Source organism: Globicephala melas, chromosome 9 (genome assembly GCF_963455315.2).
Source record: "Globicephala melas chromosome 9, mGloMel1.2, whole genome shotgun sequence".
NCBI classification, from domain to species: domain Eukaryota; kingdom Metazoa; phylum Chordata; class Mammalia; order Artiodactyla; family Delphinidae; genus Globicephala; species Globicephala melas.
The window spans coordinates 73,991,239-74,015,019 of record NC_083322.1 but is presented as its reverse complement, the minus strand read 5'-3'; the positions used below and the strand labels follow the sequence as shown (position 1 = coordinate 74,015,019).

Below are 23,781 nucleotides of genomic sequence, written 5' to 3'. Positions count from 1 at the left end.
ATGAAATCTTGACAGTGCGTTATGAAAAAATATTTAACATGACCTTTGCAGTTTAAAATATTGACCAAAGAGGAGTGCCTTTTAGGTGCAAAATTGTTAACAGCCATCTGTTTAAAAAAAACACTCACTACAGACCAAATACTATGTGAAACATTGTGTGTGTGTGTGTGTGTGTGTGTACATACACACACACACATCACACTTCACAACAGCCCTGTGAAGTAAGTGGCATTATCTCTGTTTTACAGACACGAAAGCTTCTAGAGGTTAAGTAACTTGCCCAAAGTCACCCATCTAGAAAGGAACAAAGCCAGGATCTAAACTTACAATTTTCTGCTTCCTAATCATGTTCTCTTAACTACCACACCTCATTTTTTGATAACGTAATGCAGTTAGTAGGTAAGTTTCAGAAGCAGCAGACAGGTAAGATGTGGTTCCTACAGCTATACCAGGAAGATAGGCACATTAAAAAGTTAACCTATAAAACAGTTGACAATTGAGCATCAGAAATCGTGGTGTATAGATGGTAAGTCCAAGAACCGTAGCAGAGAGCTTCAGTGAAGAGACGGGGCTTGAACCGTCAGTGAAGGCAATCAGGATGTGAACAGGTGACAAAGGATGTGTACTCTAGCTGTAGGATTTATTGTGTGCAGGCAGAGGAATGGGAAAATACAGTGGGAAAATAGTAGACCCATCTGGTTACAGAGGAAGCACCTAATAGAGAAAAGTGAAAGACTTTTTGGACAACAGATTAACATGATGAAGCAGACATTTAAGAAACAAGAAGATGAGTTGGAAATGGGGAGACTGGTTGAGAGGCTGATGAAAACCTATTATACTTTCTGGAGGTTTTGGGGGGAACCAAAAGAAAAATGGGTTCAAAAAGGAGCATAAAGAAGTTTTTAAAAGTCAGTAGGACAGGGCTTCCCTGGTGGCGCAGTGGTTGAGAGTCCGCCTGCCAATGCAGGGGACACGGGTTCGTGCCCCGGTCCGGGAAGATCCCACATGCCGCGGAGCAGCTGCGACCGTGAGCCGTGGCCGCTGAGCCTGTGCGTCCGGAGCCTGTGCTCCGCAACGGGAGAGGCCACAACAGTGAGAGGCCCATGTACCGCAAAAACAAAACAAAACAAAACAAAAATCAGTAGGACAGGTACATGTAGAGGAGGAGTCAGATAACCGAATGGAAAAGTGAGGATACTCTTAGGAAACTGAGTAAAATGCATGGAAGGAGAGATGACATAATTTTGCACACACTGAGTTTGAGGACATAAGGATGTAAAAATATTCGGGAAACACCTGGAGACGCGAATCTGGAACTCAGAAAGGTCAGGGCTAGAGTTATGGGAACCAGTCCAGGTTGTCGATTGAAGAGCGTAGTGGAAGATGGAGTCTTGGGCAGCACCCATGATAAGAGGGCAGTAGGGAGATGAGAGGACAGTGAGAGGTGGAAATACTGAATGGTTTATACCATGAAAGTTAAATTCAAGAAAGCCTCTAAAAAGGAGGGTGGACAGCAAAGTGTTGGCTATGTATTTGGTTGAGGTAAACTTGCTAGAAAAAATCTCCAAGCTAAAAGACTGAGTAAACTGAGGTAAGGTGCTAGAGTGGGAATGAGAATAAAGGGTAGAGGAGAAAAATTCATGTCTTAATTGATGGCTCATCGGCCTGGAATAGTGAAACTGTCTTCGAACCGAGAACGTGGACCTTGATTCTTAGTTCTTCCAACACTATGACCTTGGCCAAATTGAGTGCTGGACTAGACAATATCTAAGTTCTAAAATTCCTCTGTTCATTGTGTAAGCCATTTATGAAGGGACTGTTTGCTTCACCTCTTCACAATGTAGTTATTCCTGTTGGCTTTGGTATGAAAACTCTGTTACCTAGCTGTTAACACCATGTAGGAAGGGAGATGTTTGCATACATCAGTCAAGTAACAGTTGTCATCTAGCATGACCTTTAAATGCATTAAAGGAAAGCAAAAGTGACGTCTGTAATGCAGACTTGTTAAAGTGCTCTTCAAAAGGTTTGTGTAATTAGGGGGCACTGGAAAGGGGGCAGCAGTTTCCCGCAATAGAGTTTACTGTACTGCCCTGTATATTCACCTCCTTTTACTCAAACTTCAGGGGTTTGTATGTTGCTATCTTTTTTTTTTTTTTTTTTTGCGGTACGCGGGCCTCTCACTGTTGTGGCCTCTCCCGTTGCGGAGCACAGGCTCCGGACGCGCAGGCTCAGTGGACATGGCTCACGGGCCCAGCCGCTCTGCGGCATGTGGGATCCTCCCGGACCGGGGCACGAACCCGTGTCCCCTGCATTGGCAGGCGGGTGGACTCTCAACCACTGCACCACCAGGGAAGCCCTGTATGTTGCTATCTTTAAAAAAAAAAAATCCTCATTTTAAAATAGTTTATTTCTTAGTCTCAGGTTAATCAAGAGAAAGGTCCTGTCATCTAAAAAAATAATACCTAAAATTCTACCCTGGAAGAAAACACTAGTGAGTTTTCATATTAAAGGAACATAGGAAGACAATGTGTATAAAAATAAAAACGTCTTGATAATTCAGTCAAGCACCTGACATCTGAAAACCTAAAGAAGAAAATTTTGTCAGAAGTTTTCAGCTTAAGGAAAAACGACATGGCTATAATAGACTCCTTCCATTATGTTCAGTCTACAGAAACACTCTGGGCATTATTATCTGAAAATCCTCTGGCTTTCCCTGCGCTACATGTGGTTTCTGCCTTAACGTCTTAGCTTCCTTTTTAATATCTTCTGACCTTACACATTTTGTTGACTTGAAAATCTTCTCTTCTTCTTTTCCTCTGAGTCTCTGTTAGTCTGATAAAGCTGGCAGACCAAGAAGGGCCCTTGGATGACATAGTCTCCCAGTTCCTGTCCTTGAAGTTCTGAGCATTATTTTATTTTATTTTTAAACATGAATTCTCCCAGTGTATATGCCAAAAGGAGTGTTCAGAGTTGATGACATAGATTTTATATACTTGTTTTACAATCCAGGATAAACTAGACATAGGGAAGAATTTATAGTGAATGAAATATTGCTTTCAAAGTCATAGTTCTTAGGATGTAAATTTAGGAAATAAGCTAAACTTTGAGGCATTTTAAAGAACTGAAAAGTACTTGGGCATCATCTGAAGACAGGAAGTGGAAACATGGACATCCTTAAATAGGAGATAAAAACTGATTCTGGACTTATAGCTCATGCTTCCTTAAAATCAACATCCTAAACAAACCATTTTGGGCTATTTCGGGTACTTTGGGCTAAATTTTCTTGATGGAAATTGTAGAGATAAGAAAACACAAACATCTGAGTGAAATTCATGATTTTTATTCACATGGTCAAACTACTGAGGTGATGTGAGTTAAGCTAAGTTGTCAATTTTACATATTAGATGCTTATTTGATGCCATGGTTATATGAGTGACGTTTATAAAAGGACAGGGGTAGGGCATGTGGCGTGGTCCTCTGTGCTACTTGGTCCAGCGAAGTCAGCCATCACTTGGATGGTAGAAGAGAACAGTGTTGAGTGTCTACAATAAACGTGAACCTGGTGGTGGTAGTGGCGAAGAGTTTGTAGCCATATCTTGAGAGATGAATTCAAATGACAAATCAAGCATACAGAAGTTAGGAAGAGAGGTCAGTGTGGATGAGAACAGAATCTAATACCCGGGAACCATTTAACTAGACACTCTGACACCCTCATATTCCTTCTCAAAGCTGATGTAGTTGATAATTTTCAGCAGTTTAGATTTCTCTGTTGGTACGTTTCTGCTCTGTCCTGTTGCTTATTTTCTTCAGCTCCTCAAACTTTAATGTAGAACCTCTGCGTTTGATGCTCTTAATGGTATTTTCCAAATTCCTTCTCATGGGGTATATTATCACTCCTCTGAGAAATACCATTGAGCAATCAAACCCAAATTATAAATGGGGTGACTGCTGTAAGTTCTAGAAGATCTTGAAGCAGATGAAGCCCCAAGAAGCCAATAGCCATACTAAGATATATAACTTGTGGTGAAAGTGTTAGAGAAAAAGATATCTGCTATGGAATTTTTTTTTTTTTTTGCACCTCTCTAGGGGGAAAAAAAAAAAGATGTGGTTATAACTGCAGCCCGTTGTCAACTTCGCGGAAAGGTTTTTCCCCGCTCAGTGTCCAGAAGTTGGACATAACTCCATCAGTTTTCACATCAACCATGAACTCGTTCTCTCATGCTTCCTAGCATTCTTTCTAGTAAAAGTCATCTTCTCATTTTTTCCCTATGTGGGATCCTGCTTTACAGGTAAAAAGGATCTGATTTTATTCTCATTAACTAAGACCTGCACTTACCCTGGGCCTCTGATTCTTCTCCCGTGTCATCTTTTCCTTAGATAGAATTCTCTTGGGAAATACTTCTCATGGAGGCCCAAGGAACTGCGTCTTAATGAACAACCAGTTGTCTTGTATCACCAAAAGCATGATACTAGGAATCTCAAAGACCCCAACTTTCCAAGATTCTCTGTCTTGTCAACTCTCTCATTCCCCTCACGTGCCTGTTCTCGTATCTTGCGTTCAGTCATTTAAAACTCCTCTCCTTTGCCATGTCTAATCATTCACCTGAACCTTCCACTATTTTCTTTCTGGTGTGTCTTTCACAGGACTCTGTCTACACCCTTTCCGGGTCAGGAAGCGTATGAGGTGGCTAGGATTCCTTTAGTTTGTTCTTCTTGATGAATCTACAAGTTGGGTTGATACGTTGGAGAAATTCCTTGTTGAACAATAGTATCTGAAGATAACGGTGACAGCTTTTTTTGATTGGAAACGTTCACATTGGTACCAGTTCAGGAAGCAGAAATCGCATGGGATTTGAGTTTCGCTGGATCTCTAAAGAGTTAGAATTTTGGAGACTTATTTAAGAGGTGATACGTCAAGTTAGTTAGGTCTAGAAATAATTTTAGGGAAGGTGGGGAGAATCTGTCACATTGAGTACCTGACGAGCACAGTCCAGTGATGAATTTTGCCACATTTAGAAATGCGGTTTTTTAAAATGCTGAAATACTAATTTCCACTCACCGTTTTTCCTGGCTATCTGCCTCTTCCTTTCTGAGGAATGGAGAAGCAGTGTAGTTAATCTCCATTTTCTAAATCTATCACAGACTTGAGTGGGCATGTTTGTTAAGAGAATAAAAGTGACTCTGCCAGCAAATGACTAACCTTCTTTCTGGCTGCCACAGGATTGTGAACATCTTATATTTCTTGTCTTTAGGGAACATAAAATTCTTATGTGGAATTGTAGCCTGGCTCCAGCCCTTCCAGTGGCTTCAGAGCTACTATGTGATTTGGGGAAGGGCCGGGTAGATTAAGTTTTGAGAAAGTGTCAAGTGAGGCCCTGGAAGACAGCTCTGGTTTCAAAGAGCATTAAGAAGGCCCCAGAGGACTTGTAGCACATTCTTGGTGTAGTATTCCTTGTTCTTGGTATTCATAAGAAGCCGTGGGGCTTGTTAGTACCTTCCCTCATTGTGCTTTAGAGCTACCCTGATCAGCTGTTACAGTGTTCAAGGTGCCTTTGGCCGTGGATTTTTAAGTCTCTAGGACCACTTGGAGAACTGGTTAAATAAAGCTCCTTCAGTTTCCCTCAGGGAGGATCTCACAGTAACATGCCACAAAGCCCATGATTGTCAACATGTGAACAGAGAGCTGAATGGTATTTTTCTCTCCTTTGTCAATAAAAAAGGCTTAATATGTTCTATGTCTATCATACATCAAAGTGATTTTCTTCATCCTGGGAATAGATCCCTAAATACTGAAAGATACAGATGTACATGCACACCACTTTTTAAAATAGTTATTAAGTTATTGTCTCTATTTCCAAAGAAACCATCTGCACATGCCCAGATCATGTGGTAACCTAATTTAACTGTAGCCTTGTCAAGTTGGTTTTGGTGAACAGCATAATACATGTCTTTTGCCTACTGCAATGAGCCCAGTGTAGGGATATTTATTTAAAAGCATTAGTTCAGAAAGATGTCAGTGTGCAGAACCCATTCAAGAATAAAACGTGTCTTGATGAATCCCTTGTTAATAGGGGAAGAAGTGTGTGATGCTTTTTGGGTATCTGTTCCCAAGATGGAGATAATAATTTTTACCTGCAATACGCATAGAAAACATAAGCATTTTTAATTGACAAGGAATAGAAATAGATCATTTAGCTATCAGTTTGTATATAAACAAGGGAAAAATAATCTGAAAAAAATATATATGAAGTGAATCACTTTGCTGTATACCTGAAACTAACACAACATTGTAAATCAACTATATTCAGTTTAAAAAATTTAAAAGTCCAAAAAAATTGTATATTCGCAGTTGTGGGTTTGTGAAGTGTTCCTGTGAAACCCTATCTGAGGGAAGTGGAAGGAGCTTTAAAAGGTGATCCATGAATATTTCGTGTTGGGTTTCTTCTTTGTGCACTTGTTTAAAATAGAACTTCTTATTGCTGCTTAGATGAAATGTAATTTTGCATACTTAACTCAATGGCATAGCTTTAAATAGTATGTCCATATGTGAAGCAGGACCAGGAGGCATATAAAAAAGTGAAAACTACTTGAGTTTTTGGTGGTAATGGAATAAGGTAGATTTTAAATTAGTTTGTTATTTTATGTTGTTGTAAAAATCAGAATATAAGGAAATTTTATGTGGATGCTGGGTAGAAATTGGGTGAATTCTATTCCTATATTTGTAAGTGTCAAAAGGGTGGTAAGGGCTTCCCTGCTGGCGCAGTGGTTGAGAGTCCGCCTGCCGATGCAGTGGACGCGGGTTCGTGCCCCGGTCCGGGAAGATCCCACATGCCGCGGAGCGGCTGGGCCCGTGAGCCATGGCCGCTGAGCCTGCGTGTCCGGAGCCTGTGCTCCGCAACGGGAAAGGCCACAATAGTGAGAGGCCCGCGTACCGGAAAAAAAAAAAAAAAAAAAAAAGGTGGTAAATTTGGTAGTGAGTTGTCATTACTGTGGATTATACTTTGCAAATTTTAAAAGTTTATCTGACATTTTGGATTAACTTGAATATAAAGACTTAATAACTTTTTAAAATTCCAGAATAAAAAAGATGCCCAGAATGAAACCACTTAGAAATAACTCATTATTAACACTTTAGTGTTTGTTACTTTCTAGGTTATTTTTCTTGCGTGTATATTTTTTGTAAAATGTGTAAAAAAAAATGACCATTTTATTTTGTGGTCTGTTCTTTTCACTTAATATATTTTCAGTGTTAACAGTACCTCCTACAACATTTGTAGGGGTTCATAGTACCCCATTCCATGGATTTATCATCCCCTGATTTTTGAACATTGTGGTTATTTTCCATCTTTTCTATTGTAAACAACACAGAGATGAACCTTTTTTTTTTTTTTTTGGCTGCACTGCATCTTCGTTGCTGCGTGCAGGCTTTCTCTAGTTGTGGTGAGCGGGGGCTACTATTTTGTTGCAGTGCGCGGGCTTCTCATTGCAGTGTCTTCTCTTGTTGCAGAGCACGGGCTCTAGGCGCACAGGCTTCAGCTGTTGCAGCACACAGGCTCTGTAGTTGTGGCACGCGGGCCCTAGAGCATGTGGGCTTCAGTAGTTGCAGTGCGTGGGCTCAGTAGTTGGGGAGAATGGGCTCTAGGTGCGTGGGCTTCGGTAATTGTGGCGCATGGGCTCAGTAGTTGTGGCTTGAGGGCTCTAGAGCACAGGCTCAGTAGTTGTGGCACACAGGCTTAGTTGCTCCGCGGCATGTGGGATCTTCCCGGGCCAGGGATCGAACCCGTGTCCCCTGCGTTGGCAGGTGGATTCTTAATCAATGCGCCACCAGGGAAGTCCCAGAGGTGAACTTCTGTGTGGGAAAATTATTGAGGAAACTTGCTCGCAGATGTTAATTTATTAGCCTGTTGTTCAGAAGACCAAGTGAGATCTGGGTAAAAGGCAAAGAATGGGTGGTTTTTGCTGAGTTCTTACCTTGTGCAGGCATTCTGCTCATGCTTTTCATGCACTGTCACATTTCAGCCTTGATAGCAGAGTGTACAGTCATTTGCATTGGAGAGATAAAGCATTTGGAGAGATAAAGCATTTGAGAGTCCACATTAATTAAAAATAATAATTTAGGGTTCAAAAAGCAATTGTCTCTATTATCTTCACTTAAAAGGCTTCATAGTTACTGAATAGGTCTCAACCGGTTGTGTTTGGGATTTGATTATAATGTTCCCTTTTTTTTTAAATTGGAATATAGTTGCTTTACAATGTTGTGTTAGTTTCTGCTGTACAGCAAAGTGAATCAGTTATACATATACATATAACCACTCTTTTTGGATTTCCTTCCCATTTAGGTAACCACAGAGCATTGAGTTCCCTGTGCTACACAGTAGGTTCTCTATGTATAGTAGTATATAGAGTTCCCTCCTTATTTGAAGAAGTTTAGAAAATGAAACCTATGCAGTTATATTAAACAGCATTTTAATTTTTAACCCGTTAGGAATCATTAAATAGTGTAAACATGGCTGCATGGTTTAGTAATTTAGAAATTTATTCAGACTGGTTCTCAAGTCTTCAGGTTCCATTGTGTGAACTCAGAGGTGTGCCCTAGTAAAGATGTTACACCAGTTAAATCATGTTCCAGGACTAGACTCTATTAACATGTTACTATGAAACCCTAAAAAGATGTTGAGGGCTAGCTTTTCAGGAGGGCTCTGAGGATCTGTGTTGTCATTCTGTGGTAGGTAGAATGGTCCCAAAGATGAATGTGCTGCTTGGCACCTGTAAATATTACATTACATGGTCAAAGGTACTTTGCAGATATAAGTAAGGCTGCAGACCTGGATTGTCCGCATGGACCCAGTCTAATCCAAAGACCTTGCTCTGGTAGGCATCAAAGAGAAACAGCAGAAGAGAGAGTAAAGAAAAAGCCTAAGCACGAGAAGGATTCAGCGTGGTGTCACTGGCTCTGAGAAGTAGGAGTCCACGTGCAGAGATCAGAGAGAGGCCTCTAGGAACCAAGGGCAGGTGCCAGGTGACAACCAGAAAGGAAATGGGCACCTCAGTCCTACAGAAGCAGGAACCAGCCAACAACCTTTAGGAGAATTCTCTCCTAAAGCCTCTAGTAGGGAACACTGACCTGCCTATGCCTTGGTTCTTGGCCTCATGAGTCTCTAAGCAGAGGATCCAGTTGAGCCATGCTGTCCCTTGACTCCTGACCTATGGAACTATGAGATGATAAATGGATGTCCTCTTTCTTAAGCTGCTAAACGGGTAGTGATTTGCTACGGCAGAAATACCAAATTAATACCCACTCCTTGTTGAATACATATTTGCAATCCCTTGATTCATTAATCAGCAGTTATGTCTCAGATGTCAGAAGCTGCCAGGCCACAGCTAGTCAGTTGATCCCTCTGAAGTTTCAAAGTGAATTTTTAAAGCTAAAGTCTGTCTTTCACACATCTGTAAAAGCTTCGGAATTCTGTGGAAATCTCAAAGCTTATTTTTAAAGCTTTTAGAAGTACAAGCACTGTAGGCACTGTTCACAACTTTTCGGTGAAACATATCAGTCCCTTTTATGCTAGTTGCCATGTGGGGGCCGTGTAGGTGGAATGTTATAAGCAGAAGCATTACTGGTTGTCAGGGAGTTCAAAATTTAGGTGGGAAGAAGGGTCTTAAACATATGAAATATTAAAGCAACTACAGATTGGACTTTGCTCTTATAATTTATTGTTAAGCTCAACTATATTACTTACAGTAATGTGATGATGATCGCTAACACTCAGATAGTACTTACTGTTTCAGGCACCATTCCCAGATGTTTTATAGGTATTAACTCATTTCATGTTCACAGCAGTCCTGTGCCGTGGGGTGGAGAGCTGTGATTCAGCCTCAACAAACAGAATCCCAGAATTTCTCTCAAGGTTGGCATAGGAGATTTCCTAGTCCTGTTTTAGGCTTTTGGATCTTGCGTTCTGAATCTTGTTCTTCCGGGAAGCCCTCCTGTGTTAGCGGTTTTTGTAGATAGACTGTCTAGTTGGAAAGGGTCTTAGTTGATCTGGATTCATGCCAATGCAAGAGTTTCTAATATCACATCCCTGCAAGGTTCTATAGGACCTACCCCTACAGATGGGAGATCCTTACCATAGAAGATCCCTAGAACGTCTAGTGTTGAACTTATACTCTTGGTACAGTTTAGAAACTTAGTTCCAAAGAGCACGATGACTGAGAAAAGACATGTAAGGAATGACATATAATGTGAAATAAAAGACATACTAAGACATGAGTTTGCAAATTATATTGTCTTTAAAGATACTTTGTTAAATACATTATATCATATAAATCTATTGAAGAATCATTTAAATGTGACACAGATTGAAAATACTCTGGTCTTACCAGAAAATGGAAAAAAAAACTTGAGACAAAAAAATTTTTTAAATTTAATGATGTACACATAATCAATGTTTTATTTCATTGTTATAGCAAAACCCAGAATGTCCAATGTATACTTGTTTCCTTAAAACACTTTTCACATATATGAAATTTTTATTTGTCAAAAAATTCATGTTGATCAGCAGTTAGGGCTTTGGGGAAATTGCTGTATCAAGAGTTGTAAGAGCAGCTTTGAAGGTTGAAGGAGCAGATACACCTGCTCTTTTGAAAAGATGTCAGTGTCATTTGCTTGCTCTTTTCAGATTGTATTCAGCCAGTACATCTATAGCTTCTCCTGTTCTTTGTGCCATGAAATTTAGGAGATTTCCACAGGAAGGAATGGACTCCAACAGTTATTTTTCATCTGTTTGTTAAGATTTGCACTCCCTCTATCTCTGTTGGGTAGATTAGATTGCTATAACATCACCACCTGTTCAACTGCTGGCTGACAGATATGGCTTCTCCCAGGAGGCTCACGCTTGTTCTCTTTTTATAGTGGATGATTTGGATAGGAGGCGGTCATAAAACAAATCTTTAGAACAAACCCTTGGTCGGGGTGCTTCTGATATCTACCTTCCCTTATAAAGCGTCTTCTGTTGAACCTCACGTAGTAGACCATTTCCACTGTGATAGCTCTGATTATTTGAATGTTCGTAGGGCTAAAACATGCCTTTCTGCAGCTTCTCTCCACTGTTCTGAATTTTACCCTCACCCTTTCAAATATTTGAAGCTAATGCTCCCCCTAAGTCTTCTGTTCTCAGCAGCAGCTGCGAACACTTGACTTGCATTCCTGATCACAGATACGTGTCAGGAGTGGTACTAGGAGTCATGGTCAGAATGATGAGTAAAGGAGTCGATTTCAGTGGGCTTGCAGTCTACTGTTGGAGACCCTCAGCTAAAGAGGAGATTTCACTAGCATGTGGTAGTGCTACAACTGAGGTACGTATAGAATGCTATCAGAGAATAAACAGGGAGGACTTCACTCCATTGGGGGAGGTGGGGGACTCATGAGAAGACGACAGCTAGGTTGGGACCTGAAGGACAAGTAAGTGACAGCCACACAAACTGGGGAGGTGGGGAGGCATTCCAGACAGAAGAGCACGTGGCAAGTCTCAGAGCAAAGAAAGACCATGGTGCGTTCACAGAATTGCAAGTGTTCTATTTTACTAAGGCTGGAACATGGATTCTGTTTTTTTTTTTAAAGACATGGATTGTAAGAAGAGGTATGGAAATAGATGATACTGAAGACCAGATGAAAAGAATACTATATATGCAATATTAGACACTGGACTCTGTCCTGGTGTCATGGGAAGTCTTTGAAGAGTTTTTTAGCGAGAGATACAAGATTATATCTTATATAATATATGATGTGGTATGAAGAGAGATAAATGAGAGACAGCGGTCTGAGTTGGGAGAAGATGGTGGGCTGAGCTAAATCAAGGGTACCTCACTTCTTGGCTTGAGACCCTGGGTACATGGTGGTACCATTCACTGACTGGGGGTATGGGCCATGGAGCAGATTTATGGGGTGGAGGAAAGTGGTAAGACAGTGACTTCACATTTGGAAATGTTGAGTTTGAGCTGCTAGTGGGACATTTAGGTCTTGGAGGTGGATGGATATGAGACTTTTGGGCCCTGGAGGTACAGATATAATTGAAGCCCTGTGAGTAAATGAGGTTGCCTAGAGAGAATGAATGGAAAGAGAAGAAGGTCTAGAGGGCTAAGGATAGATCACTGAGGATCATCAAAACCAAGACAGAGGAAAGGGAAGCCTTGGGAGAAGAGAAGTAGCAGTCAGAGAGAAAAGAGAAAAGCCTGGAGCATATGGTGTCATGGAATCCCAGTGGTCAAGAAGAGGGGGGTGGGTAACCTGCCAAACCCTGCAGAGAGGACAAGGTAGATGAAGACTGCTCCATCCATCTCACTGTCTACAAGGAGGTGACCACCCTGTGGTCGTCCTCCTTTGGATGCTCTCGACTCCTCCTAAACCTAAACAAATGGTACTTCAAAGCGTATACAATCCAGATGTTGATTTCTCTGGAGTCCATCATTTTTTTATGACCTGAATGTTATTTTAGTAATATTCCTAAAAACATTGTTGTCCACTTCTAGATAATCACATTTCCATTGTTAACGTATACTATGCTTATGATCAACTAAAAATTATCACATCTTTTTCATGTGAATCTGTCTCATAGTAGATCTATGTATGCATAGCAGACTTAAATACCAGACTTAAAAAGCCTGCGTGTAGGACTTTATTCCACTTTATTTTGTTAGTTTCAGGACACTTCTATATATGTATTAGTCTTTGAATGGTCAGCTGTTGTCTAAGTTATAATAAAATGAATAGGCATATCTGTATGTGTTCAACAATGTCTATATGAAATTTTTAAAATATCCCTAATAGCCTTGAAATAGATGAATAAGCATAAGCATATTTTATCATTCCAGCATGCTTAGCAAATATCTTCGATATGGCGAGAGCAATTATTAGGAAAAGAACTATTTGTTAAGTCAACTATTAGATGGAGAGCAGTACTGTCTAGACAGATAAATAAATAACTTTCTTAATTTTCTAATAATTGGTTGACATTAACAGGCAATCACAAGTTTATCCATGTGTCATTCTTGTGGCAATATTAACTCTTCAGAACAAAATAATGAACTTGGAAATAGGAAAACAGGCCTCCAAGGAACAAAGAAAATTGTTACTGAGCCCATGGTTATTCCTTCATAGGACAGAAGTCTAGCCACCATCACTGCTCAGTTTGTGTCTTATCCAAAAGTACGTTGATGGCTTTAAGAAGCATAGTTATTTATTTTTCTAGAATTCTTTAAGTCCATAGTATCTTAAGATTTTATAGTGTTTTAAAAGTAAGTACATTTGGGAATAAAACAGGGAAGAGTATTGGCTTATGTTTCTTCTTACATTTAATTTAGGTAATTGAGAAAATGGGTTCTGTGTTTTAAAAACATTTCTATCATGGTATCAACATTTAAATGTTCCTAAGATTAATAGATTTACTAAAAACCTTTAGGGAATTTGTGAATTCATGATCCTATTTAAAATTAGTTTTTAAGAATGGCCCTGTGGTTAGGTAAGACTTTTGCCACTGTTGATCTGTCCTCCCACAATGACCTTTGCTGACTTTCCATCCAGCTTCACACTTGGTTTTCAAGGGTCCGTTCCCCCAGGAAGCCTGCCATGACTTCTCAGTTAACCTCTCCCATGGACGTGATCCCTGGCGCTCAGGGTTTGCATTTGACACTTCCTGTTGCCTCTTGAGTCTTGTACTGATGCAAAACAGCTTTTCGAGCATTTGTATTTTGAGGCTGAAGGCACTATAAAGTGCCAGAGAAAAAAGACAAAATACTGGAACTAAGACTGGCTCTGATTCTTGTTGAATTTCAGGGCTATTTTGTGAACAGTCCTGCTGGTTATTGAAGATAGGAAGCCAAAACATTTCAGCATTTTAAAACATTTTAAAATTGCTGGTGAGTACCCAGAGGAGAGAGAAAAATTAGAGATGTGTTTTATCAGTCTCTTAATTATCCTCTCTTTAAATATTCACAAGAGCAAATATACCCGAAGCTGCAGATGTGTTTTGAGTTACATGGTTCTTTTTATACTGAGTAAACTATGTTTTAAAGTTTAAGCTTCTTAAAAAGCTCCCTTGCAATTTTCCTTGTGCTTGAGTAGATCGTGTCTGTCAAACTGCTGATGTAGTAACTGAATCTTATCATTTGATTGGATTATATCATAATTTAATACCTAAAACACAGTGAAGGCCATGTTCCTTTACAAATGAATTAAATTAGAGGAGAACAAAATAAAAAGTAAAGATTGATTGTCAGTTGAAATGATTATAAGATTAAAAGGTTGAGTCTCGGGGAAACTAAGATATTAAGTAGAGCAGTGCTTCTCAACCCTGGATACAACCTAGATAGAATCACTTAGGGAACATGGAAACAGCAGCAGCAGCAAATACTGTTGGCTGGACCTCTTCCCCAGAGATTCTGATTTAGTTGGGGCCCAGGTATCAATTGTTTTTTTAAAGCTCCCCAAGTGATTCTCATGTGCAGTCAGGTTTGAAATACATGAAAATCCAAGCTATTTAAAGAAAGTATTTCTTGGTAGACAGAACGTACTGACTACATAGGTATTTGACAAGAAGATACAAGAGAAAAAGATGGAGAGAAACTTTTAGTGTAAAGTTAATAGAGGTTTACAATCCATTATTGACAGCTCTGAAATATAAAAGCCCTGAAGAAGAATAGGGTTTCATAACTTACTTGGTGGCAAAAATCTAACCTAAATTGAATATATTTAGTAGAAAATCCTGAGGCCTTTCCTAGTCTGTCTTTATCCCATTTAGTATGAATAATCATACATTTCATTGCAGAAAATTTTTTTTGGCGGGGGGTGAAATAGAAAAGGATAGCTTTATTACTTTGCCAGGCAAAGGGGGGCACAGTGGGCTCCTGCCTTTAATGTGTCCCCGCAGCAATATTAATGTGTCTGATTTCTTATAATAAGTTACTGCCCAAGACCTCACTGAGGGTGTGCCCTAGATAGGGTACCTTTCTGAACTATATAAAATATTGAATTCTGGAATACATCTAGCCTCAAGGGTTCAGATCATAGTAGGGAAGGCTTGTAATAGGGAAGACCAGTGTAATAAGGTACTTCCTGTCAGATTAAGAACAATGCATTTCTTCTAATTTCCTAGGCGGTGGTTTAGCATTAAATAAAAACAATGGCGAATGTCAGAACATGGCTCTTGGCTCTATATGTCCACATTTTTTTTGAAACTGATCTGAGAAGAGGGTTCCACTTCTGTCATGTTGAGAGAAACTTATGTTAACCAACAACACAAGTAGATCAAGTAGAAAAAATAATCATCTCTAAAAGACTTTTCAGCGTAACAAACTACCGCCAAATGTCATGGTTTAAAGCAACACATACTTATTATCTTAACCAGTTCCTGAATGTTAGGAATTCGGGAGCATCTTAGCAGGGTGGTTTTTGCTTTGGATTGTTATCAAAATGTGGGCCAGAATTTCAGACACCTGAAGACTTGACCGGTGCTGGAGTGTTGTATTTCCTTTTCAGTGCCAACAGGTCCCTTATTGGTGCTTAATGAAAATTCTAGTCCCCGTTTCTGCAGTTGTTCAAAGTTTTAGTTTTCAGTATAAACCTAACAGTTATTTGCTAAAGGAGGCTTTGAGTCCTTCTAATATGTTCTGAAGATGTCTGCCGCGAGTCCCTTCTTACTGGGGAGTGCCTTCCCTTTGCATTTCCTTGTCCTTCCTCAGGCAGCTTTTTCTCTCCCCTAGGTTCTGTCTCTGTTCTCTTAAGGTTACCTCTGCATCCACCTCCTGTGGATCACTGAATGGGTGTTGATGGCCCTGGATAGTGTGATGAAAAGATGGCTGCCTTGGAGGAGCTTCTGCCCAGAAGACAGGCATTAGTCACAACTGAAAATGATGAATTACATCATTGCTTGTGTGTTTAAAAAAAAAAAAAAAAAAACAGTGCGGGGAAGATGCTCTAGGAGCCTCTAACGGGATCTTACCCAGTTTGTGTTTTGCTTGGTCTGTTCTTCCCCCTTTGTGTTTTGGAGGAAGAGTAACCTACCCTTGGGGTTCTGGTCAGGAACAGTTTCCCTCGGGGACAGAAACATAACACTTTTATGTCTTCCCTGACTGCAGATGTTCAGGGGATGTAGTGTAGTACAGTAGAATAATCTCATTTACTTTATGCGGAAAAATACAAAAAAAGGAAAAAGCTTAGGTTCCTTGTAACTTTAACTGTGAAGTTCTTCTCTTTCTCACTGCTCATCTCTCATCTTCTTGGCTTCCCAAAAAGTGCTATGTTGGTTTCTTTCTCATCCCCTTTCTCCCTTTCTTTCTGTACCAAATCTTTGAAAAGATGTAGTTTTATACAGTTTGGGGAATATAACAGTTTCCTTTTCTGAGCTATTTCTATTTTGAGCCTTATTTCTAATTCGAGAAAGAAAAACTGAAGCTCTCATGACGAGAATATCAAGTATGGAAAACTGATGGAGGGTGGAGAAGACAGTTTTTGATCCTCTGTATGCAAATTAAGTGATCCACCTTCTGCATCCTTTTCCATCTCTGCTTTTTTCCTGTCTCTGAGCCACAGTGGAGTCTTCCCTAGAAGCTCATAAAATCAGGACGCCATCCACAAGGTCCCAGTGAGTGTTTCTAATCTGCATCTTTGTCTACCCCCAAACATTTGTGACACTGTAACAGAGGAAAGTTCTGAAGAGAGATGCTGTTACTACGATAAACCTTACACGTAATTTCAAATATATAAAATAGGCACTCATTTATATTTTATTTTGTTGCTGTTTTATTACTACACATACAAGTATTTATAAAGGCTTTCCTCTGATTAATCATCACTCCTGTCTCCCCCAGCTCTCTTTTCCCCCATAAGTTCTTCAACTATAAATTCTTCTACCCATGAGTATTTTTGGGTCTCAGACTCCCACGGTTAGAAAGGGATGGATTATCTTCTGAGTACAATATAATTTTCCTGAGAAAGTCTTAAGGAATCGACGAATCAGTTAAATCAGGAGTATATATACCCTTTTGAATGGCACTCATACTAGCCAGCCAGGGAAAGCACGGCAGTAAAGCAGTATGGCGGGGGGCGGGGGCGGGGAAGCTGCCTTCTTCAGGGATGATGATACCCTGGTCATTGTGAAATTGGTCCTAAACAGAGTCCGAGTGACTCACTGGGCTACTTTTGCCTTCACGTACATCAATGTAAATTAGATTGATTTCAATAGCAAATCTTTAACCTTGAGCTTTCATACTCTGCCTTTAAAAATGTCATTAGTATAATAAGCTGCAGGACCCTTCCAAACTCAGTATCACCACCCCTGCAAACACACACACTCACACTCTCACACACACACACACACACTCACACACACACACTCACACACACACTCACACTCTTCTAAGCTTAAAAGATTGTGTCCTGAAGAGGAATAAGCTTGCTTATTATGAAAATTTTTTGCTATCAAACATAGATTTCCCAAAGATTATCCCCGTGTTATCTTTTTTTTTCCCATGTTATCTTTGAAAGTGACTGTGGTTATCTTCTTCGGTCTCTGTTTTATGTTACTCTTTGAGAATGTTTTTGAGAAAGGATTTAAGCGTATGTGTTGGGGGGAGAGAGAGAGAGAGAGAGAGAGAGAGTAAGCAAGCAAAAATCTGGACAAATGAGTGAGGTTTAAGGCACTTAGGGTATTAAAGGTCATCTTGCCTATCCCCATTTCACCTGCCCTGTGTGTTGATAGCACTTGCTTTTATGCAGCATAATATCTGAAATGGTTGCTGTACACCTGTGAGGCCTCAAGTGATCCTTCATTGTATTCAAACAGAGGTCAAATTAAACTAGGATCACCTACCTCAATTTTTCTAGAATTTCTCTATAAACTAGAATCTTTGAGAGATAAAGAATATTTAATATCTTTGCCACAGTATTTTGCCTGTTTTAATAATTTATTTGCATTATTTCTAAATGTTACACAGTTATGTTTTTGAGGTACCTCTCATCATCATGGCATAAGTACGAATGTTTTCCAAAGTGTACATTCTGGCAACTGTTTAATTTCTCTTTAAAGTAAGTCCATCAGATTCTATGAGGGTTGGCCTAAAATTCCTATGCAGAGGTTTTTCCATATTATTAAAAACAAATAAACAAAAACATGGCAGCAAACTTAATGCAACAGCTCTTAACTTTGGTTGCATATCTAAAAACAAAGCTACATTTTTCTTCTTCTAATTTGGTTTTTCCCCCTAATATTTTATTAGGTGCAGAGAGAGCTAGCAGCTGTTATTGCTTTGAAAGCAAGGAAGTCTGGTGAGTAGTCTTTCATGGGGCTGGAGGAAGGTTCTGATTCTTTGGGGATATTTCACATGTCCTGTGGTTGTGAGCAGTTGAATGTATCTCAGGAAGCTTTGGTATAAAATGCAGAAAAGTGTCTCCATTATGTTTTAAAAATTATTCTACCATCAAAATAGCACAGGTGTATATCTCGTTCTTTAAAACTAGATATACACTGCCTTGCTTTATTTCATACTTCATGGAAAAGTGAAATTAAAATTTTAAAATATGTTTGTAGTCCACTGCAAGCATGGAAAAAGTCTAGGTACCCAGCAAAAGAAAGCAAACCACATTGCATTACCTATCATAATGACAGAGGAAACTAAATAACATAATGGTGGTCTCTTTTTTATATTTTTCATCTCAAAGTAGCTTCTTATAAAAATAATTGAATTGTCTCATAACATTTAATAGCAAGCGTTTTCCATAGGGACTGATTGTGTGGCTCTGATTCCTAATACCTTAGGAAACAATCTGTGGATGTAAGAAGTGGAAAGGAAAAGGGAGCTTTCAGATACATCTTGAGGAGAGAAAGCCAGGCTCTGCTGAAATTCGATATGAAGTAGAGACTCAATGAGGTAGAAAAAAACTTGCTTTGAAAGGAGGAGTGTCAGGAGGAGGCATCCTTTGCTGTTCAGAGGCAGGAGGTCACTGCTAAAGTCTTGTTCTAGTTTAACTTTAATGTTCAACTAGAATAAGACTTAGATAATGTTAAACTAGATGTTAAACTAGAGTAAGACTTTTCAGGTGAAGACTCTATGACAAAATCAAAGAGTTGCCAAAGTTTGAAGAAATAAGTGGAACAGAAATGTCTTCAGAACAGAAATCATACATTTTACATCTTCCTTTTTCTAGCTAGAAACTGTAAAAATTTGCTTTTCTCTCAGTGACCTGGAATCAAACACACCTTAGTATGAAGTAGCTTATTGTGTTTATACTATATCTTTGTTTATTTGGCTGATGTAGAGGATGCAGAGACTGGGTGCTGTAAGGGTGGTGGAGAAGAGACGCAAGGAACAGTGATCTGGACCCACAGAGCTCAGGCAGTGTGAAAAGGGCTCCTCCGAGGACAGGGATTAGATCATGGGCACCTGCATAGGTGGAGGCCAAGATGGAGAAAGGACCCCAGTATAAAGGTTGTAGGAGGGAAGTCTTAAAAATAACTTGTGCTAGAGCTGATGGCGGTTCCTGTAAACATAAGGAGACAAAACTTACAGTCTGTATGAGTTGGGATGACAGTGCCTTGGAGGATAGGGGTTAAAAAATTTTTTTCTTAAGTTTCGGAAAAAGTTGGGAAAATAATCAAAAACATATATTCTTGGGCTTCCCTGGTGGCGCAGTGGTTAAGAGTCCGCCTGCCGATGCAGGGGACACGGGTTCGTGCCCCGGTCTGGGAGGATCCCATATGCCGCGGAGCGGCTGGGCCCGTGAGCCATGGCCGCTGAGCCTGCGCGTCCGGAGCCTGTGCTCTGCAACGGGAGAGGCCACAACAGTGAGAGGCCCACGTACCGCAAAAAAAAAAAAAAAAAAAAGTAAAAACATATACTCTTGTCATTGCTGGAGAAAAACAGAGCAAGTAAATACAGATGGGTCTGGAGAAGGGGGTTGCTAATTTACACAGCGTGGGATGGGAAGGCCCCCAGTAGGGCACATTTGAGCAAAGACGTGAAGTCACTGAGGGATGAACCTTGTGGACATCCAGACAAGAGCCCTGGGCAGAGGTGTGTGAAATGAGTTTGAGGAACAGCAAGGATGTGAGAGTGGCTGCAGCCAAGTGAATGAGGCAGAAAGAGGCAGGTTTTGGGTGTCAGGCTAAGAAGTTTGAACTTGCTGGAGGTGAAGAGAAATGAAGAGGAGTAAGCAAGACCCACACACAGTAGCTTGTGCAAAGTAAAAGACTGGTATGAAGTTGACTTTATTACGCCATCACGTTAACATGTCTGTTTTCCTTACTCATTTCACCTGTGGAGCTTGGAGTGTGAATACTACATTGGCAACCTCTCAGGGACAGAGTGAAACACAAATGCACCAAGGATGGGGACATAAATTCATAGTTTTTCAGAAAAGCCACTTTTCAGTGCGTTCTAGCGTATTTACTCTATAAGCCAGTAACTCCGTGATTGGAGGTCTAGCTTTGGGCGTGAGCAGAGACGCATGTGAAGATTCAGGTAGCAGAAACCTATTTCATTGCTTATTTTAACAGTAAGAGATTAGAAACAACCCTTAAGTTCCCATAATAGAGAAATGGTAAAATTGATCAATGAAATGGAATGTTAAATAGTTTTTTAAATGATATTTCAAAGAATTAATACAGTAAAATGTTCAGTGGAAAAAAGTGTGTGCAATGAGCCTGTATTACTTGTCTTTATCATAATGAAAATAGCTTCATTTTTTTCTTATTAGTATAGCATAGTCATTGAAAAACTTTGGTAATACATGAATGTATGAAGAAGAAATTGAAAAATCACCCATCATCTCACCAACAGAGATAACCAATAATACTCTTTTCTGTATGTATTTACAGATATTTCTCTATTAATATGTAGATATTTTATATATAATATATGCAGTTTTATAAAAGTGATAATTTTTTACATGTGCTCTTTTATTTTGTGATAATTGTATATTCACGTGCAGTTGTAATAAATGATAAGGGATGACACGTTCCCTTTACCCAGCTCCCCCCAATGGTAACATCCTGTGAAACTCAAGTACAGTGTCACAATCAGGATATTGACATTGATACAAAACATTTACATCACTGTAAGGATCTTCCGTGTTTGTCTTTTATAGCTACACTAACTTTCCTCCTACCTCTGTTTCCTCTTTAACCTCTGCAATTAGCAATCTGTTCTCTATTTCTATAATTTTGTCATTTCAAAAATATTAGTTAAATGGAATCATACAGTATGAACCCTTGTAGGAGTGGCTCTTTTCACTTGCCATAGCTCTCTGGAGATTTATTCAGGTTGTTGTGTATATCAATGGTTATTCCTTTTTATAACTGAATAGTATTCCATCATATGAATGTGCTACACTATATGTAACCATTCACCCATGAAGGGCCTTGGGGTTGTTTCCAGTTTGGGTCATTATGAATAAAACTACATGTGTAAGTTCTTGTGTGAATGTAGGTCTTTATTTCTCTGGACTAAATGCCCAGGAGTACAATTGCTGGATTGTTTGGTAACTGCATGTTTTGTTTTTGTTTTTTGCGGTATGTGGGCCTCTCACTGTTGTGGCCTCTCCCGTTGCGGAGCACAGGCTCCGGATGCACAGGCCCAGCGGCCATGGCTCACGGGCCCAGCTGCTCCGCGGCATGTGGCATCCTCCCGGACCGGGGCACGAACACGTGTCCCCTGCATCGGCAGGCAGACTCTCAACCACTGCACCACCAGGGAAGCCCTGCATGTTTTGTTTTTTTAAGGAACTGCCAAATTGTTTTCCAGAGTGGCTGAACCATTTTACATTCTCACTAGCAACGTATATGTGATGTAGGTTCTTGCATCCTTGCCAGCATTTGATGTTGTCGCTATTTTTTAAAATTTTAACCATTCTAATAGGTGTGTAGTGACATGCTAAAACTGTAGTTTTAGTATGCATTGCCCTAATGGCTAGTAACATTGAACATCTTTTCATGTGTTTATTTGCCACCCGAATGTCTTCTTTGTGAAATGTCTGTTCATATCTTTTGCCCATTTTCTAATTGGATTGTTTGAGGGTTTTTTTTTTACTGTTGAGTTTTGAGATTTCTTTATTCTCGATAGCAATCCTTAGGCAAGTATTTTCTCCCAGTCTATAGCCTGTCTTTTCATTTTCTTATCAAAGTCTTTCACAGAGCAAAAGTTTCTAATTTTGGTGAAGTCCAATTTATCAATATTTTTTAATGGATCATGTCTTTGGGTTAAGTCTTTGTCTATTCCCAGATGCCAAAGATTTTCTCCTGCGTCTTTTTCTTCCTTAAAAGTTTTTATAGTTTTATAAAAGTTTTATATTTGAGTTCATGATCCATTTTGAGTTAGTCTTTGTATAAGATGTGAGACTTATGTCAAGATTCTTCTGTGTTTGTTTTGGCTTATGAATGTCTAATTTTTCTAGCACCATTTATTGAAAAGGCCATCTTTTCTTCCATTGAATTGCTTTTGCACCTTTGTCAAAAATATGTTGGGCATATTTTTGTGGGTGTATTTCTGGATTCTCTGTTCTGTTCCACTGAACAGACTCCACTGGTATCCATCAGTACTAGCCTTGATTACTGTATCTATAAATCCACTTTTTATAGGATTCATTTTCATGTACTAATACAGCTCTGTATCATTTTTGTTAGCTGTTGTATGTTTATATTGATACCATACAACTTATTAACTAATTCTTTGTTGTATGTTTAAGGTTTTAATAGTTTTCCTATTATGAATGATAATAGAAGGGCTCGAAGATATATTCTCGTATATATCTTTCTGCCCTTTACCAATTAATTTCTCATAATAAGTTACTAAAAATGGATTGCTAGGTCAGTAGCTTGGTATGGGGAATGTTAAAATTTTGTTTTTCATGTCCAAGACTTCAAGTCGTCTGGAATTTATTTTAGTGTATGGTGTCAGGTAGAAATCCAGTTTTATGTTTTCCTTATGCTAAACCAGTTACCCCAGTAGTGTTCATTGGATATGATGCTGACTCTATCGTATATAAAGTTTATATATATATGCTTGAATTTATTTCTGGTCTCTGTATTCCTTTGATCTATTTATTCCTTTGAGTACACTTTCCTGTTTCAGTTACCAACACTATAAGAAGACTTTTGGGGGATTAAGGGGTAAAGCAAGTTTCTTCTTATTGTTCTGTTTTCTTCATAGCTTTATTTTGTCAAGTTCCATGAAAACCCCTATAGGGATTTCTTAAAGTGTATTGAATTTATAGGTCATCAGATAAATTTGACACTTTGGAGATAAGTATTTGCATTCATGAACCTAGGATATCGTTCCATTGTTTTCAGATCTTCAGTACTGTCTTAAAAATTTCTCCGTAAAGCTTTGTACATTTTTTTGCTTGATGTATATTTTGGTATCTTGTAGTTTTGGTTACTATTATGATTTAACTTTTTTTTAAAAGTTATACTCTTCTTATTTTGTGAAGGTTTCTCATTCTTTGTCTTTCATGACACTGTATAAAAAAATAAACTTTACGTTTTAGAGCAGTTGTAAGGTCACAGAAAAATTGAGCAGAAAGTACACAGAGTTCCCATATCCCCCCTGCCCCAACATGCACAGCCCACTTACTGCCATCATCTCAGAGGGGTACATTTGTTATAATCATTACTCTACATCGACACATCAGTATCACCCACAGTCCTTAGTTTACTTTAGGGTTCACTCTTGGTATTGTACATTTTATGGGTTTGGACTAATGTATAATGACATGTATTTATCATTATAGTGTCA

At 39.3% G+C, this 23,781-nt stretch overlaps 1 protein-coding gene across 5 annotated transcripts in view; it reads left to right on the top strand.

Moving 5' to 3' along the window:
* The window catches only part of RAPGEF5 (Rap guanine nucleotide exchange factor 5), a 235,975-nt gene that overhangs the window by 80,311 nt on the left and 131,883 nt on the right, over positions 1 to 23,781 (top strand). For all 5 annotated transcript variants that reach the window (XM_030857070.2, XM_060304704.1, XM_060304703.1 and 2 more), the window contains exon 7: positions 18,271 to 18,319. In XM_030857070.2, coding sequence (XP_030712930.2) covers positions 18,271 to 18,319 — 49 coding nt within the window. The remainder of the gene's footprint in view (positions 1 to 18,270; positions 18,320 to 23,781) is intronic.